This window comes from Heptranchias perlo, chromosome 23 (assembly GCF_035084215.1).
Source record: "Heptranchias perlo isolate sHepPer1 chromosome 23, sHepPer1.hap1, whole genome shotgun sequence".
Classification (NCBI taxonomy): Eukaryota; Metazoa; Chordata; class Chondrichthyes; order Hexanchiformes; family Hexanchidae; genus Heptranchias; species Heptranchias perlo.
The window spans coordinates 10,240,103-10,255,952 of record NC_090347.1 but is presented as its reverse complement, the minus strand read 5'-3'; the positions used below and the strand labels follow the sequence as shown (position 1 = coordinate 10,255,952).

At 42.7% G+C, this 15,850-nt stretch overlaps 1 protein-coding gene across 1 annotated transcript in view; it reads left to right on the top strand.

The window, feature by feature from the left end:
* The first annotated feature begins 701 nt into the window (after window positions 1–701).
* Window positions 702–15,850, top strand: part of rptor (regulatory associated protein of MTOR, complex 1) — a 355,394-nt gene continuing 340,245 nt past the window's right edge. The window contains exon 1 of the mRNA XM_068003988.1: window positions 702–1,110. Coding sequence (XP_067860089.1) covers window positions 958–1,110 — 153 coding nt within the window. The 5' untranslated portion in view covers window positions 702–957. The remainder of the gene's footprint in view (window positions 1,111–15,850) is intronic.

The following is a 15,850-nucleotide window of genomic DNA, read 5'->3' as shown; positions in this document are numbered from 1 at the left end:
CCGTCTTTCAGATGAGACATTAAACTGTAGGCCCCATCTGCCCTTTCGGGTGGACGTAAAAGATCCCATGGCATTATTCGAAGAAGAGCAGGGGAGTTCTCCCCGGTGTCCTGGCCAATATTTATCCCTCAATCAACATCACTAAAACAGATTATCTGGTCATTGCTGTTTGTGGGACCTTACTGTGCGCAAATTGGCTGCTGGGTTTCCGACAACAGTGAGGACACTTCAAAAGTACTTAATTGGCTGTAAAGCACTTTGAGATGTCCTGAGATTGTGGTAGGTGGTATATAAATGCAAGTTTTTTCTTGTAGTATTAGTTCCCTTCTCCTAGAACGGTGTGATGCAACAATAAAACTTTTATTTATATATATGTGTGTGTTCTGATTATACAGTATATGGGCATATACATTAAATTCATGATTTTGGACGAGTTAAACTAAAATTCGAAACAGGTATCAAGAAAAAAATATTTTACTCAGAGTGATAGACGATAAATGTTGAGAAATAATATGCCAGGTTAAGGCAGTAGAATTTTTTTTAATGGCTGTTTGAAACACAGCCCGGTGCAAGGATAGGAGAATGAGCTTGAATGGGTCCTGAGCGGAAGATGCGAGAGCGCTGCGGTTTTGAAGCAGCAGCGCGGATTGAGCCGTGCGCTTGCCGTAAGGACGCGGTGTATTTTGGTCTCGTTCAAGATGGCGTCCTCCGTCCGGGCGGAATGAGCGGCCGCGAGCGGACAGCCAGAGTCGGCGGCACCGCCTTCACTTAATCTCACCACCACCACCACCACCATCCCCTCCTCACCCTAGATAAGGGGAGCTTCCTTCCCTCCCCCCCCACACTCCCCCGGGGGGGGGTGGTCTCCGGTTGTACCGAGTGGAGTCGCTGGGAGCCCCGGCCAGGCGGGCAGGCCAGCCGGCCGCCGCCGCTTGGAGTCGGCAGGAGGGTCGCAGCATGGCCGGCGCCAGCCTGCTGGAGGACCTGCTCGAGGAGGACCACAGCGACATGACTGACTGGAACCTTCCAGTGGCTTTCATGAAGAAGCGGCACTCGGAGAAAATCGAGGGCTCCAAGGCGGTCACACAGAGCTGGCGCATGAAAGATCGGGTAAATTCCGCCATTGACTTTGCACCCTTTGATCCCAATGACACTGGCGATCTCTCTCTCTTCCCCCACCCCCTACCGACCTGCTGGAGGTTACATTCAAACACACTCTCTCTCACCCACACACACATACCCACACTCACTCTCACATGCAACTTTCCAGTTGCTGGCTGGCTGGCACCAAAGTTTCTGTGCAGTCCAGAATAAAACTTCCAATTCCTATCAGGATGGTTTAGTTTCAGTGAGCAGCACACGAGTGCATGTCCCCCCCCCCCCCCCTAAATGTGCATATTATTTTTAATCAGTATTCCAAAATTGACTCAATAAAATAGTTTCTTGTTATTATGCCGGCTTACAAATCAAAAGCAAAGCTGTTTTAAAACTAAGAGAAAAACAAACCGTTGTGTTTTGCACATTGGTTGTAACATTGTTTTTGGTGCATTTAAATTAGGTTATGTCTGATCTTTAAGAGGAACTGTAAATTTAATTAAAAAGTACATTTGTGGAAGCATCAGTGCAGTTTTGTAGAGTTTAATTGAACCATTTGTCACAATTGATATATTTGCCAAAAAGTGAGCCATTGACAAGCCTTAAAATCCTCCTTATTTTCAATTTTTAATGATTAGTAATGTATGTTTTCATCATTTAAATCTTACATTTATTTGATTCTTAAATTTATTTTTGATTGTTTAAAATATTAAGTTTCCCAGGACTCTTGTTATTGATGCAAAACCTGGGCTGCAGAATCATTTTAGTGGTTTTGCAGGGTTTTAATATACTTTTAGCAGTTTATGTAGAAATAGTTCAATAATGTTGGCCTATGTCTGACCAGCATTGTAACCGTGAAGAATTTTACAATGCTTGGAGAGTAAAAGTATGAGGCCAGTGATCCTAAATACGTATTCATTGGACGTGGTTCAGTGTAAGTGCTGGGTGAGATAGATTTTCTTTAGAGAATAGCTTTACATAATCTGGCATTCATCAATAAAACAAATGATGGAAATGTGACAGGTGAAAGAGAAATGTTAATATTTTGGGTATGATCCTTCATTGGAGCTGATTGATGTGCTATGCATTGCCAGCATCTCCTGTTTTTATTCACAATATCCAGCGCTTTAAAATATCTGTATTGGTCTACTAAAGTGCCTTTTTAAAAAAAACTTTGTTGAGGAAAGGCAATGTATGCCATATTTTGTAAAGTTGTTGTATACTGTTATGACATGGTACATACAGTTGAATGCAGCAGCATGTTCAGGGTTGTTGGACACACATTGGAAACTACGCATTGTTTGGGCTTTGGGATAACTTGGTGACTCCTGAGGTTCTGGTGAGGGTTAACTGAATTTTGAGGGGCACTGGGAGGAGTTCATTAGTATGTGATTCCTTTGACATTAGGAGATGGTCTTGGTTTGTTGGGAGATGAGGGATGGGGATGGTGGTGGTTGCCTGACACCTGTGGGCTGCCAGAAAAGGGCTCCAAGCTGAGTGGTACTTCTCAAATTCCGGAGTCCATACTTTACTCGCTGTTAGGTGTGGACTCTGAAACATGGGTCACACAGATGTTTCACTCATATTTGTTATGCTAAGGGTTATGATTTGCCATAATGGGGGAATTAGAAGTATTGTATAAGATGCATATTAGCACAACATTAAAGTATATTGGCTTAAGTGTACTTTGTGTTATCTTTTTCTCTTCCTCTTCTCTCCTCTCCCCGCCCCCCCCCCCCCCCCCCCCCCCCCCCAATATAGGTACCAACACCGATTTGCAATTTCTGTGGGCTGGCAGTTGTTGGGGGGAATTTTCTTTTTACAAAATGCCTTAACCTATGCAGTTGATTGCCCTGTTACCATTTCTACCAGCTAAAGTAGTCCTTTAATTGTCATTGCAATCCTGGACTCCAGAAACACTCAATCCTGGCGTTCCTATTGCCCAAGTGTTTCTGGGTGCAAATAATGAGAAATATGGATGACGTATTCCTGTCATATTTGGGCAGGCATATTGCAAGTCTTTTGTCACTTCCGGCAGAAAATCCAGGAAGAGGCAGGGGAAAGCAGGGAGCTAGAGTAACTGCATGAAAATCCTGGCCACTTTTTTTTTATAGTTTACTAATGGATCTTCTGTGTGTTGTACATGGTAAGTCGAATGATATGCTATTTTAAGGGCTAAGGCCCAAAGTCTAATTAAGTAAACCAAGCCTCCAGTTAGAATTCAATTGTTCTTTGATCACAGAGGCTGCAGCTCAGAACCCTCCAGCAATTTAAGATTGTTTCTTATCTGTAACAAAGTCTAAATTGTGGCATCTGGACATGCCAGATGCACGGTTTTTAATATATAAAATAGATTTACTTAGTTTGAGAAATGGGCTAAATTATTTTAAAATCCACTTAGGAAAGGATGCATAAAAATCTTGCATCACCTTGTAAGGGCCTAAGGAAATTCTGCCAAGTTCTGGCTCCATGTATCTTAATGTGTTCCTTCCCCCACCAGCTTGTCAAGAATGTAGGATTCAGTACTTCAGTGGGTTGCTCTAGGAGTTGTTGTTGAGACCGCTACTATTTCTATTTTGTATCGATAACTTAGATTCAGAAACTCAATACAAATTGGTGACATTTGCTGCAGATGATACCAAATTTGCAGCGGCAATGGATTCAGAGAAGGCAGCTCAGAAATTACAAAATGAATTCGACAGAATATATGTGAGGAGAATAATGGCTGATGAAATTTAATACGGACAGGAGTAAAGTACTGGACGTAGGAAGGAAAAGTGGGTCAAGCATGCACTGCATGAATAATGTCAATGTAGCAAAGGATAACATTGAAAGAGACCTGGAAGTCTTAGCAGATTTGCTGCTATTAAGTTCAACCAATGCAAAACAACAATCAACCGAGCCAAGTTATATAGCCAAAATAGTTGTGTGAAGGTCATGCTTTGGTTCGTTCACACCTCGAGTACTGTGCTCAGTTCTGGCCACCAAGACACGAGGGAGACATTCAAGCATAGGAGATGGTGTGGAGACAAGCCACAAGGCTGATCCCTAGTGTTAGAGGTCTGAATTATGAAGAAAGACTGGAGAATATTGGAATTTCAGCCTTGAAAGGAGGGGCCTGAGAGGTGATCTTATAGATGTTCATAAGATAATAAACAACATTGAAAAGGCAAACTGACTTCAAACTAAATTGAGAATAGGACAAGGAAACACAGGTTCAAACGAGTAAAAGACAAATTTAGGACTGATGTCTGGAAGTTTCTCTGAGTAATCAACATGGAAAGAACTTCCAGATACAGTAGTGGAATCTTTTAAAGTACAATTTGGATATCGCAGTGGGGAAGCTTAGGGTCTTTCTGGATGGAGGAACCAAAATTGGCTGAAGCCCTTCCTCATCTGATGTGATCTTGTGAGTGAGATCACAGGGTTCAGCAATATGATCAGAAACACATTAAGTGGGGAGCCACATTTTACTGTCTTAGGAACCATGCTCAAAAACTATATATGGAAGTTTTTTTTTTATTCGTTCATGGGATGTGGGCGTCGCTGGCGGGGCCAGCATTTGTTGCCTATCCCTAATTGCCCTTGAGAAGGTGGTGGTGAGCTGCCGCCTTGAACCGCTGCAGTCAGTGTGGTGAAGGTTCTCCCACAGTGCTGTTAGGAAGGGAGTTCTAGGATTTTGACCCAGCGACGATGAAGGAACGGCGATATATTTCCAAGTCGGGATGGTGTGTGACTTGGAGGGGAACGTGCAGGTGATGTTGTTCCCATGTGCCTGCTGCTCTTGTCCTTCTAGGTGGTAGAGGTCGTGGGTTTCGGGAGGTGCTGTCAAAGAAGCCTTGGCGAGTTGCTGCAGTGTATCCTGTGGATGGTACACACTGCAACCACAGTGCGCCGGTGATGAAGGGAGTGAATGTTTAGGATGGTGGATGGGGTGCTAATCAAGCGGGCTGCTTTGTCCTGGATGATGTCGAGCTTCTTGAGTTTTGTTGGAGCTGCACTCATCCAGGCAAGTGGAGAGTATTCAATCACACTCCTGACTTGTGCCTTGTAGACGGTGGAAAGGCTTTGGGGAGTCAGGAGGTGAGTCACTCGCTGCAGAATACCCAGCCTCTGACCTCCTCTTGTAGCCATAGTATTTATATGGCTGGTCCAGTTAAGTTTCTGGTCAATGGTAACCCCCAGGATGTTGATGGTGGGGGATTCAGCGATGGTAATGCTGTTGAATGTCAAGGGGAGGTGGTTAGACTCTCTCTTGTTGGAGATGGTCATTGCCTGGCACTTGTCTGGCGCGAATGTTATTTGCCACTTAGCCCAAGCCTGGATATTGTCCAGGTCTTGCTGCATGTGGGCTCGGACTGCTTCGTTATTTGACGGGTTGCGAATGGAGCTGAACACTGTGCAATCATCAGCGAACATCCCCATTTCTGACCTTATGATGGAGGGAAAGTCATTGATGAAGCAGCTGAAGATGGTTAGGCTTAGGACACTGCCCTGAGGAACTCCTGCAGCAATGTCCTGGGGCTGAGATGATTGGCCTCCAACAACCACTACCATCTTCCTTTGTGCTAGGTATGACTCCAGCCACTGGACAGTTTTCCCCCTGATTCCCATTGATTTCAATTTTACTAGGGCTCCTTGGTGCCACACTCGGTCAAATGCTGCCTTGATGACAAGGGCAGTCACTCTCACCTCACCTCTGGAATTCAGCTTTTTTGTCCATGTTTGGACCAATGCTGTAATGAGGTCTGGAGCTGAGTGGTCCTGGCAGAACCCAAACTGAGCATCGGTGAGCAGGTTATTGGTGAGTAAGTGCCGCTTGATAGCACTGCCGATGACACTTTCCATCACTTTGCTGATGATTGAGAGTAGACTGATGGGGCGGTAATTGGCCGGATTGGATTTGTCCTGCTTTTTGTGGACAGGACATACCTGGGCAATTTTCCACATTGTCTGGTAGATGCCAGTGTTGTAGCTGTTCTGGAACAGTTTGGCTGGAGGCGCAGCTAGTTCTGGAGCACAAGTCTTCAGCACTACAGCTGGAATGTTGTCGGGGCCCATAGCCTTTGTTGTATCCAGTGCACTCAGCCGTTTCTTGATATCACGTGGTGTGAATCGAATTGGCTGAAGACTGGCTTCTGTGATGGTGGGGATATCGGGAGGAGGCAGAGATGGATCGTCCACTCGGTACTTCTGGCTGAAGATGGTTGCAAACGCTTCAGCCTTGTCTTTTGCACTCATGTGCTGGACTCTGCCATCATTGAGGATGGGTTGTTTACAGAGCCTCCTCCTCCCGTTAGTTGTTTAATTGTCCACCACCATTCACTACTGGATGTGGCAGGACTGCAGAGCTTTGATCTGATCCATTGGTTGTGGAATCGCTTAGCTCTGTCCATAGCATGTTGCTGCTGCTGTTTAGCATGCATGTAGTCCTGAGTTGTAGCTTCAGGTTGGCACCTCATTTTTAGGTACGCCTGGTGCTGCTCCTGGCATGCTCTTCTACACTCATTGAACCAGGGTTGATCCCTTGGCTTGTTGGTAATGGTAGAGTGAGAAATATGCCGGGCCATGAGGTTACAGATTGTGCTGGAATACAATTCTGCTGCTGCTGATGGCCCACAGCACCTCATGGATGCCCAGTTTTGAGCTGCTAGATCTGTTCTGAATCTATCCCATTTAGCATGGTGGTAGTGCCAAACAACACGTTGGATGGTATCCTCAGTGCGAAGACGGGACTTCATCTCCACGAGGACTGTGCGGTGGTCACTCCTACCTATACTGTCATGGACAGATGCATTTGCGACAGGTAGATTGGTGAGGATGAGGTCAAGTAAGTTTTTCCCTCGTGTTGGTTTGCTCACCACCTGCCGCAGGCCCAGTCTAGCAGCTGTGTCCTTCATAGGTTGTGGAATATTATTAGCGCTGTCTGTACATGAATTTTGATTGTTGAGATTGTTGATTTCAAATGTTTTCTGTTTTTGTTTTAAAGGTAATCTCAGATCATCCCATTAAAAAAAACATTAATTTTACATCAATATTTTTGATTATGATTTCTAAAGGAAAGCACAGTGTAACTGTTACTGTGCTTTTTAGAATTGTGGATAACGTAACATTTTATTATCTTTGCTTGCGCGTTGTTACTAAAATAGTTAAGTTTTCATCTCCTTGAAGGAAACCTGGCTCACCAGTGATGACACCTTACTGAAGACTCCCCATTGAGACTCCTCGCCTGGCTATACCTTCCAACACCTGCAGTGGTGGTGTGGCCCTTATCACCAAATCTCACCTTGGTCTGTCACTCTACTCGTCTGGCACCTTCTCCTTTGAGCATCTCGCCTTGTTCCACTCTTCTCGTCTCTCCCTTAAAATCCTCATTCTCTACCGCCCACCCAAGGCCACATCAAGTTTCTGAGATATCTTCACTGCTTTCCTCCCTCAGCCTCTGCACCGAGCGACTTCTCATCCTCAGTGATTTAAGACTCTATCTCAACTCATCTTGCCCATTCTCCTCTGTTCATTCCCCTCCTGTCCTCTGAAAACCTCTCCCTCCATATAAACTCTCCTACCCATATTCATGGCCATCCTCTCGACCATGCCATCTCAATTGGCCTCTCTATTCCCATCATCTCAATCATAGACAAGGCCATCTTGTATCCCTTACTACTCACATCCCCCTTCCAACCCTACTTCCTTCTGCGTCCACCCATGGAAAAACTCCCCCAAGTCACTTACAGTGGCACTATCAAACTCCCAAACGCCTAGCCTTTGGCCCTCCATTTGCCACGATACTTTTGCAGCTACCGATCTGCTCAATCACACCCTTATCTCCACCTTTGATGCCCTTGTCCCCAGTAAAACCCTTACTCTCTCCCACCCTGGTCATTCCCCTTGTTACAGCCTCGACCCCTTAAGTCCAAGGGACGCAGATTTGAATGTTTATGGAGCATAACTGGCTTAGCCTTCCCCCCCACCATTGGCGGCAGTGCATTCGGTCGTGTAGGCCCTAAGCTGTGGAATTCCCTCCTTAAACCTCTCCATCTGTCTCTTCTCCTTTTAAGATGCTCCTTAAAATCTTCCACTGTGACCAAGCTGTCCTAATGTCTCTTTTAGCTCAGTGTCAATTTTTGTCTGATTACACTCCTGTGAAGAGTCTTGGGTAGTTTTACTATGTTAAAGATGCTATATATATGCACGTTGTTTTAAGAAAAAGAGCTCCTTCTGGCATACTGCATAATAAATGCAGAAATGCATGGCAGGCCAGTCAGCTGCTGAATGAGAAAAGATAGATTAATGTCTCATGCTGATTAACCTACATACATATCGAGCATTTTCTGTTTTTATTTCAGATTTTCAGAATTTGTGATTTTACCTCCTTTAATTGCTTTGCAATAATTTGAAACTGATGGAATGAATAACTCTTGTTGCCTTTTGGATGCTGCAGGTATGCAGCAGTATTATGGATTGTTTCTCCCCCCTCCCTTTTAAATCTGGTTTCTCCAGCCCTTGGAGCACTATGACTTGTGGCCACGGAGAGGTGGTGCACCTGTGGTAGCTGTCCCTCCCTCCCTTGCTGAACCAAATATACTGTGTTTTCAAATATATTGGTGTGGGGTCATGTTGCGACCAGCTGCTTTACTGTGGAGGGAGGGGAAATTTAAAGCCAGTTATTTGTGGCCGCTCTGGAATAATATGGGTGGAGGCCTGGGAGCAGACTGATCCCAGTTCTATGGCTGGTACACTACACAGACATAACAGAAAAGGAGCGAGTCTTGCACTCAATCTTTCATACTACAGGTAATTTGGTTCAACTCGATCCCTACAATCCTTTAAACATTATATAAAAATTATAATTGGTTTGAGATGCCGATTGTTTTTCAGAATGCAAAACAGATCATTTTGCATATCATGCAGAATTGTACAACATGCCATTTATTTTCTGAAATTTTATTGGCAAAGTTCGGTTTTCAAATTGGATGTTGTGATCAAGTTCATAATCTTGGATAAAAAAAATGAAAAAGTCCTCTCCTCCCTGTTCCACACCATCTCAGTACCATAAGGGGTCGGCCATTTAAAACTGAGATGAGGAGGCATTTCTTCATTCAGGGTTGTGAATCTTTGGAATTCTCTACCCGAGAGGGCTGTGGATGCTGAGACTTTGATTATATTCAAGGCCCAGACAGACAGATAGATTTTTGGACTCTAGGGGATATGGGGATCGGTCAGGAAAGTGGAGTTGAGGTTGAAGATCAGCCATGACCTGATTGAATGGCGGAGCAGGCTCGAGGGGCTGTATGGCCTACTCCTGTTCCTATCTCTTATGTTCTGTTTTCCATCTTTTGGATTAAGTTATTAAATTATGCTAATATGTAGTTTTTTACTAGTAACAACAACTTGAATTTATATAGCGCCTTTAATGTAGTAAAACATTTCACAGTAGCATTATCAAACGAAATTAAACACCGAGCCACATCATGAGCTATTAGGATAGGTGACCAAAAACTTGATCAAAGAGGTAAGTTTGAAGGAATGTCTTAAAGGAGGAGAGGGAGGTAGCGAGGTAGAGGGGTTTAGGGAGGAAATTCCAGAGCTTGGAGTCTAGACAACTGAAGGCACAGCCGCCAATGGTGGAGCGACGAAAATGGGGATGCGCAAGAGGCCAGAATTGGAGGAGCGCAGAGATCTCGGAGGGTTGTCGGGCTGGAGGAGGTTACAGAGATAGGGAGGGGCGAGGTCCCAACAATGGGGAAACTGGAAATATTAGCTGCATCACATACATTTTAGTAATAAAGAGCCAGCTGTCACGTTATGCACTATAGTTCCCATGTACTTTAAATTAAAACAAAATCCACCTCTCCAAATCTTTTAAATCCTTTTCCTATTGTTTCTGCTACAGTCCCCAGAGCAGACAAACCTAGACTAAACCTTTAATTCCAAACTGCAGAGAAATTTGTGCATGTTACTGGAATTGCACTGTAGTGCATTTTGTTCAACTAACCAATGTACATTGAAAAGGCTTTGCTTACAATGTCTGATTTTCAGCTTTGCTTTTCATTTTATTCGGATTATAAAGTTGATGCATAATTTGGAATGGGAGTTTTACAGAAAATAAGCTCTTCGAGAGCAGATATTTGCAAATCTCTCATTTAAAAATAGCAATGTCACAGATGGATTCTGAAAGTTTGAGGAGTTTGGCAAGAACACAGGATGAAGGGTGCAGGATACATTTTTACCTATGCTATATGAAATTAGAAGTAATTCATGCTAGTAACAGTTGTTGGGAAATGGTAGGAGGTTAATATTGGCTGCAGAGTGAATTTTTAAAAACTTTTTCAGCACTGAATGGCCTTCAGTTTTTAAAATGTGTATTCATGGTGTATGGCTTTTATAAAACTTTCAAGTAAGGAACAGTAAAGTAGTTGGTACCTATTACTGAGATGAATTTTGCTTGAGTGCAGAGACAGAACTGCATTTGTTTAAAAAGCTGTTATCTATCCTTTGTACAAAAGAAAAATGAGATTTAGTGGAAGTCTGTTATTTCACTGATTTAATTAAAAGGGGAAAGCTTGAGGATGGGCACATCCTCCAGGGTTAACCCAAACCCTAAAACTTTTGAGATGCCAATTACTATTTAATTGGATTCTTTTTGGGGAAGGGGAGTGAAGTGAAATCTATAGATTTAAAAAAAAATAACATATTTCAGGGTATAAACTGCTATCCTCCCGTCCCAGTAGGACATAAAAGTGGGTTCTCCTTGGACTAGGGATGAGTGAAGAAGACGACCGATTAGGTGAAGGCTCACAGGGTATGCCACAACGGGGTTGTAATCGTGGGCGCTGAGCCGAAGCGCAGATGTGTGGTTCTCAAGCTCCTGAACATGGGTGATTTGACTTCTGTGAAGCTGAGGGCACCAGATCCCCAGTTTTGCAGTTTTCCCGGGACCTGAGCTATAATGTAAAAGGTTCTGGACCCTTGTGGCTCTTTGTCAGAAGCTTTTTATTTTCTGGCTCTTGAGCTTTGAAAGGTTGACCATCCTTAGCTTAGAGGAAGATACTGATGTGTTTGTCTAAGACAGAATTGGCTCAATTTGTCTGTTGGCTGTCATGTCATTCCCTGGACTTTATGCTTTAGTTCTCTGCAGAGTATTGCTGTTTGAATTCACTATTTTAGGCCACAGTATTGGATACACTAATCACATTTGGAAAATATTTGCTACCCAAAAATCTAATTAATGAAGCATGGTTTTTCATGTGATCTAAAACAACCACGTTTAAACTTACCTGCAAGGTAAAAAGGTTTGGTGCGATGGCGAAAAAGAGTAAATTTTGTTTCGGGATAAATTTTAAGCTTTCTTACTATTCATATTTATGACTGCCCCAGTAGGTGTGGCTGTTGAAAATGAAGAAATGCGTTTTAACTTTATTTTGTATTTTCACAAGAAATCATTTTCCTATGGTAAGTTTGCAGTAAATGCTGGAAAAGGGTATTTGTATATTTAAAGCCATTGTTTGAATATGTAAAATTGAAATTAACATTTTTTTTGTAAGACACGGGGAAATCTTTTGTAGTTTTATTCTGCCCTTTTTGCGTCTCCCAGGCCTTGTTTCTAGCTCCTTGTCAATTCTGTTCTTGAGTTAACTGGTCTTTGCGAGCAGTTGGATGATTCTTTCCCTTCACTTTTTTTTCCTACTTCCTCTTATCCCCTGATCTGCACCAACCCTGGTGAGAAGAGAATTTATCACTGTGTGAATCATAGGCACAAACTAGTCATGGCACTCCATATCATTGTTTAACTTGTTGTCTAACTGCTTGATTTTAAAACAAAGCCTTTTGATAGCACTAAAAACTTTTATTTACATCTAAAATATTAAATCATATTGGGAATTGTGGACATTTGATCACTTGACATTGTTGCGGAACCTGCCGAATGCATGGCAAAAGCATATGATTGTGAAATGATTGTAATAGAGTATGATAGGAGTAAAGAAATGAAAACAGAAAATGCTGGAAATACTCAGCAAGTCGGGCAGCATCTGTGGAGAAAGGAACAGAGTTAACGTTTCATGTCGAACGCTGAGTATTTCCAGCATTTTCTGTTTTTATTTGATTTCCAGCATCCGCAGTATTTTGCTTTTGATGGGAGTAAAGAACCCTGCTTCTGAACCTGCTAAATATTCAAGATGATTGTCACCCTTTATTAGCTAGTTATATATTCGTTATACCCTGCAAATACTTACAGGTTTGATCGTAATATATGGCTATTAATTTGCAAATAGCCTTTACGAAGTTTTATTGTTCAAAAGAGCTTAAAAAGAAGTTAAGTATTTAGGGTGGTATTTTTGGTATCCAGCTGTTTTTTGGCCATATCGAAACTGACCAAGAATGCATTGAAAATTAATGAGACTTATTTCTTCAATGCAGCATTGGTAAGGCATTTATAGTTGCAGCAAATTATATTTGCAGCACATAATAATCAATTTCTTTGTTTTTGTCTTAATGATGTGATTGCGAATAGTCTGCAGTAGCCTGCCACTGTGAAAAGTGCTTAACCAAGCCATTTCTCACAGCAGGATCATTATTTCCTTCAGGTAATTTACTGTGTGGAAATTGTGAATTGCAGTATTCAGCTGTTAAAAACACAGTACAGTTTTACTTTGTGTTAGCTGCAGAATCAGTAAGACACTTGCAGTTAGCTCTGTTGTGAAAAATGGCGCCATGCTCTTTATATTATGCTGTGCCTAACTTGGATCTGTGGGAATAGTTAGACTGATGTCAAATGCCTAGAACAGAAATATTGAGCACACGTCTTGGGGAGATATTCAGCTTTTTGTAACCTCATACATCTTTTAATTTTAGTTCAGTATTGTGTAAAATAAGAATAGGAATTTTGTACTGTAATACAATGGTAGCAGTCCTGGTATATAATGCTTTTATAAGTCAGATTATATGTTCCAATCAGACTTATTGCCCTATACCACATGACTTAAACTGTGTAATAGTACTCAGTATCTTTGGAACATAGTTGTCTTAGTTGGGTAGCTGACACCATACTCTGACCAGCTTAAGTTAATGATCCGTTTCTAGGCTTCTGTTGCCCTTAAAAGTAGGCTACTTAAAGATACATGAAAGTGTCACTTGTGGATTTCCCTTTTTAATAACAGTGGGGAAAAAAAATAAAAACCTTCCTGGGAAAGTACTTTGCCTTTGTTTTGGCATTTCAGCAAGAAAATCTACCATGCAGAGGCACAGCATATTACTACATTGATAATGGCTGTGCTTCTGAGCTACCGGAAGAAATTTTAAAACACAATAGGTCTTTCATAGCATTGTTCTTGGTGAGTTGTGAACACAGGGCAGGGACCACTGAAATAGTTAGCTGGGGTTTGGAGCACAGGGAAGAGAGCATGGCAACCAAGTGGGGATGAAACATGGAGCCAGGGGAATGGAGCAGTTGCATGAACAGGACACAGGGTTTGAGCAGAAGCAAGGATAGCCTGTTATCTCCACTTCATGGACTCCCAGGCCACCTGTAAATTTTGCTGCCTGGATGAGTCCTTAAATCACATCTATACAGAGTATGAGGGGTTGCAGCCCCTGTTCCATTGTTTGAAGGGGCTGCGTCTCAACCTCTGGCTCCACTTCAGTTCCACACTCCTGATCTTTGGCCGCCCAGTGTGGAGGGAGGCGAGCAAGTCGGAGGGCCTCCTCGTGGGTCTGCTCCTGGGCCTGGCCAAGGTGGCCATCCACAGGTTCAGGTTGAAAAAGGCAACAATGTCTGAGGCCTGAGGCCTGAGGCATTCTGGAGACAGAGACTATTGAGAGTGGCTGAGTTCTGTATACAGTGAAGCTTATTATGAATAGAAGATTTTGTAAATAGTTTGTTGTGATTTTTTTTTTAATGTCATCAGGTATGTTCATAATTCCATGATTGTTTTGTTGTGTTTATACAAAAAAAATCTAACTTTGAGTATTCACGGGGCTTAATGGCTTTCTTGGGATTGAGTCCTTGGACATTTTCCATTGCCACGGAAGGGGTGGGGCTAACAAACAGTCCCTTGCTAGTTGTTTTATTGAAAGTTTGCTATCTGCTGATTCTTGATTGGTAGTTTTGGTGAGGTGGTTTTTAGTTTGTCCTTGTTTGCTCCTTGTTCATTGATAGGTTCGCTACCTGCTCAGTTGTGATGTGTTGTTTTAGAAAAGAATTTAAGCCAATCTGTTGCAAGTGTGACAGTTTGTGTGTGACCAGATTTGATGGATAAGCTAGCTACGACTTTATTATGTATCTTTCTAACTGTCAGTAAGTGGAACGTAGATGCACTGATGCAGTCACTGCTCTCATGGATTCTAAAGTGCAGCTTGTCTGAGTGGGTGAAGAAAAGCAGATTCAAAACAGAGTAAATATCAGCAGTTTCTTCAAGCTAGTGCTGGAAAGAATATCCTCTCTTTGGACTGCTCCAGAGCTTCCCAACTTTCAGCCTTTCTGTGTTGCTAACTGCTGGCTATACCTGCTGACAGCTGACTTTGGATACAGTTTGAATCCTTCAGTTGTTGCTAGCTCTGATTTCAGCAGCGTTTGATCAAATGACCTGTGTTGTTGGAGTCTGTTTTGTGACTATAAATATAAACCTCTGAGCTTTGCTGTGGCATTTGGATTACAACTTTGAACTCCTTTGTCTTCTGTGTACTACATAATACTTTTAAGTTAAAAATCAATCTTTGATTTCTCATAATTCCAGTATCACAGCTGGTTCTGAGGTCCTCATCGGAGGGTGTTAATGTATCTTGTGATGTAGTTAATACAACATTGCCAAGGAATGATTAGCAGTAGATTAAACCCTCCATTGTATGTATTGTGTAGAACAAGTTTTCATCCCCATGAGATGAGAACATTTATTTGCTATGTTCAAGGTTAATCAACCCATTAAATAATGGTGCTGGGGTGCAATACAGTACTTTCTCCTAGGTTATTAAAATAAATACTACTTGCATTTAAACAGTGTTTATCTCAATGTTTGAATCTCCAATCAAGTTCCTGTCCCTGTTCCTGTCCCTGTCCCTGCAGTGAAACGGCCCAACCAATGTTACAATGATATCCTTTGTGATTGTGACCATGGTGCATTATCCCTTTTCGTCCTCCACGACCTCTTGCAATCTTTGACACCATCCTCCTCTAAACCTTTCCTCCGTTGTCAGCTCAGTGCGACTGCCTTTGCATGGTTCCACTCTTGCCAATTGGATCATAGTCAGAACATCTCCAGCAACGGCTTCTCTTCCTGCCCCCACATCAATACCTAGAGTCCCCCAAGGATCTATCATTGGTTCCCTCCTCTTCCTCATATGCGTGCTGCCACTTGGTGACATCATCTGTAGATGTGGGGTTAGTTTCCACAAAAGTGCTGGCGACATCCAGATCTTCCACTTCACCACCTCTTTTGACCCCTCCACTGCCTCTGTGTCAGACTGCATCTAGTCTTGTATGAGCTGCAGTTTCCTCCATTTAAACATTGGGACGATCGAAGCCATTGTTTTTGACCCCCGCCACAAACTGCATATCCTTGTCACTGATTCACTGGCCACTGTCTTAGGCCCAACCATCCTCAGTGCCCTATTTTCTTGTCAGGAATATGAAATGGTCTTGTGTATAACTGCCTCTTGTGCTACGATTACTGTTTCAGGATGGAGTCACCAGGAGGTCCATTTGAGTGTTGTAGGAAGAGGAGTTTCCCTCCTTTTGTTATGACTACAAAACTTGATAAAC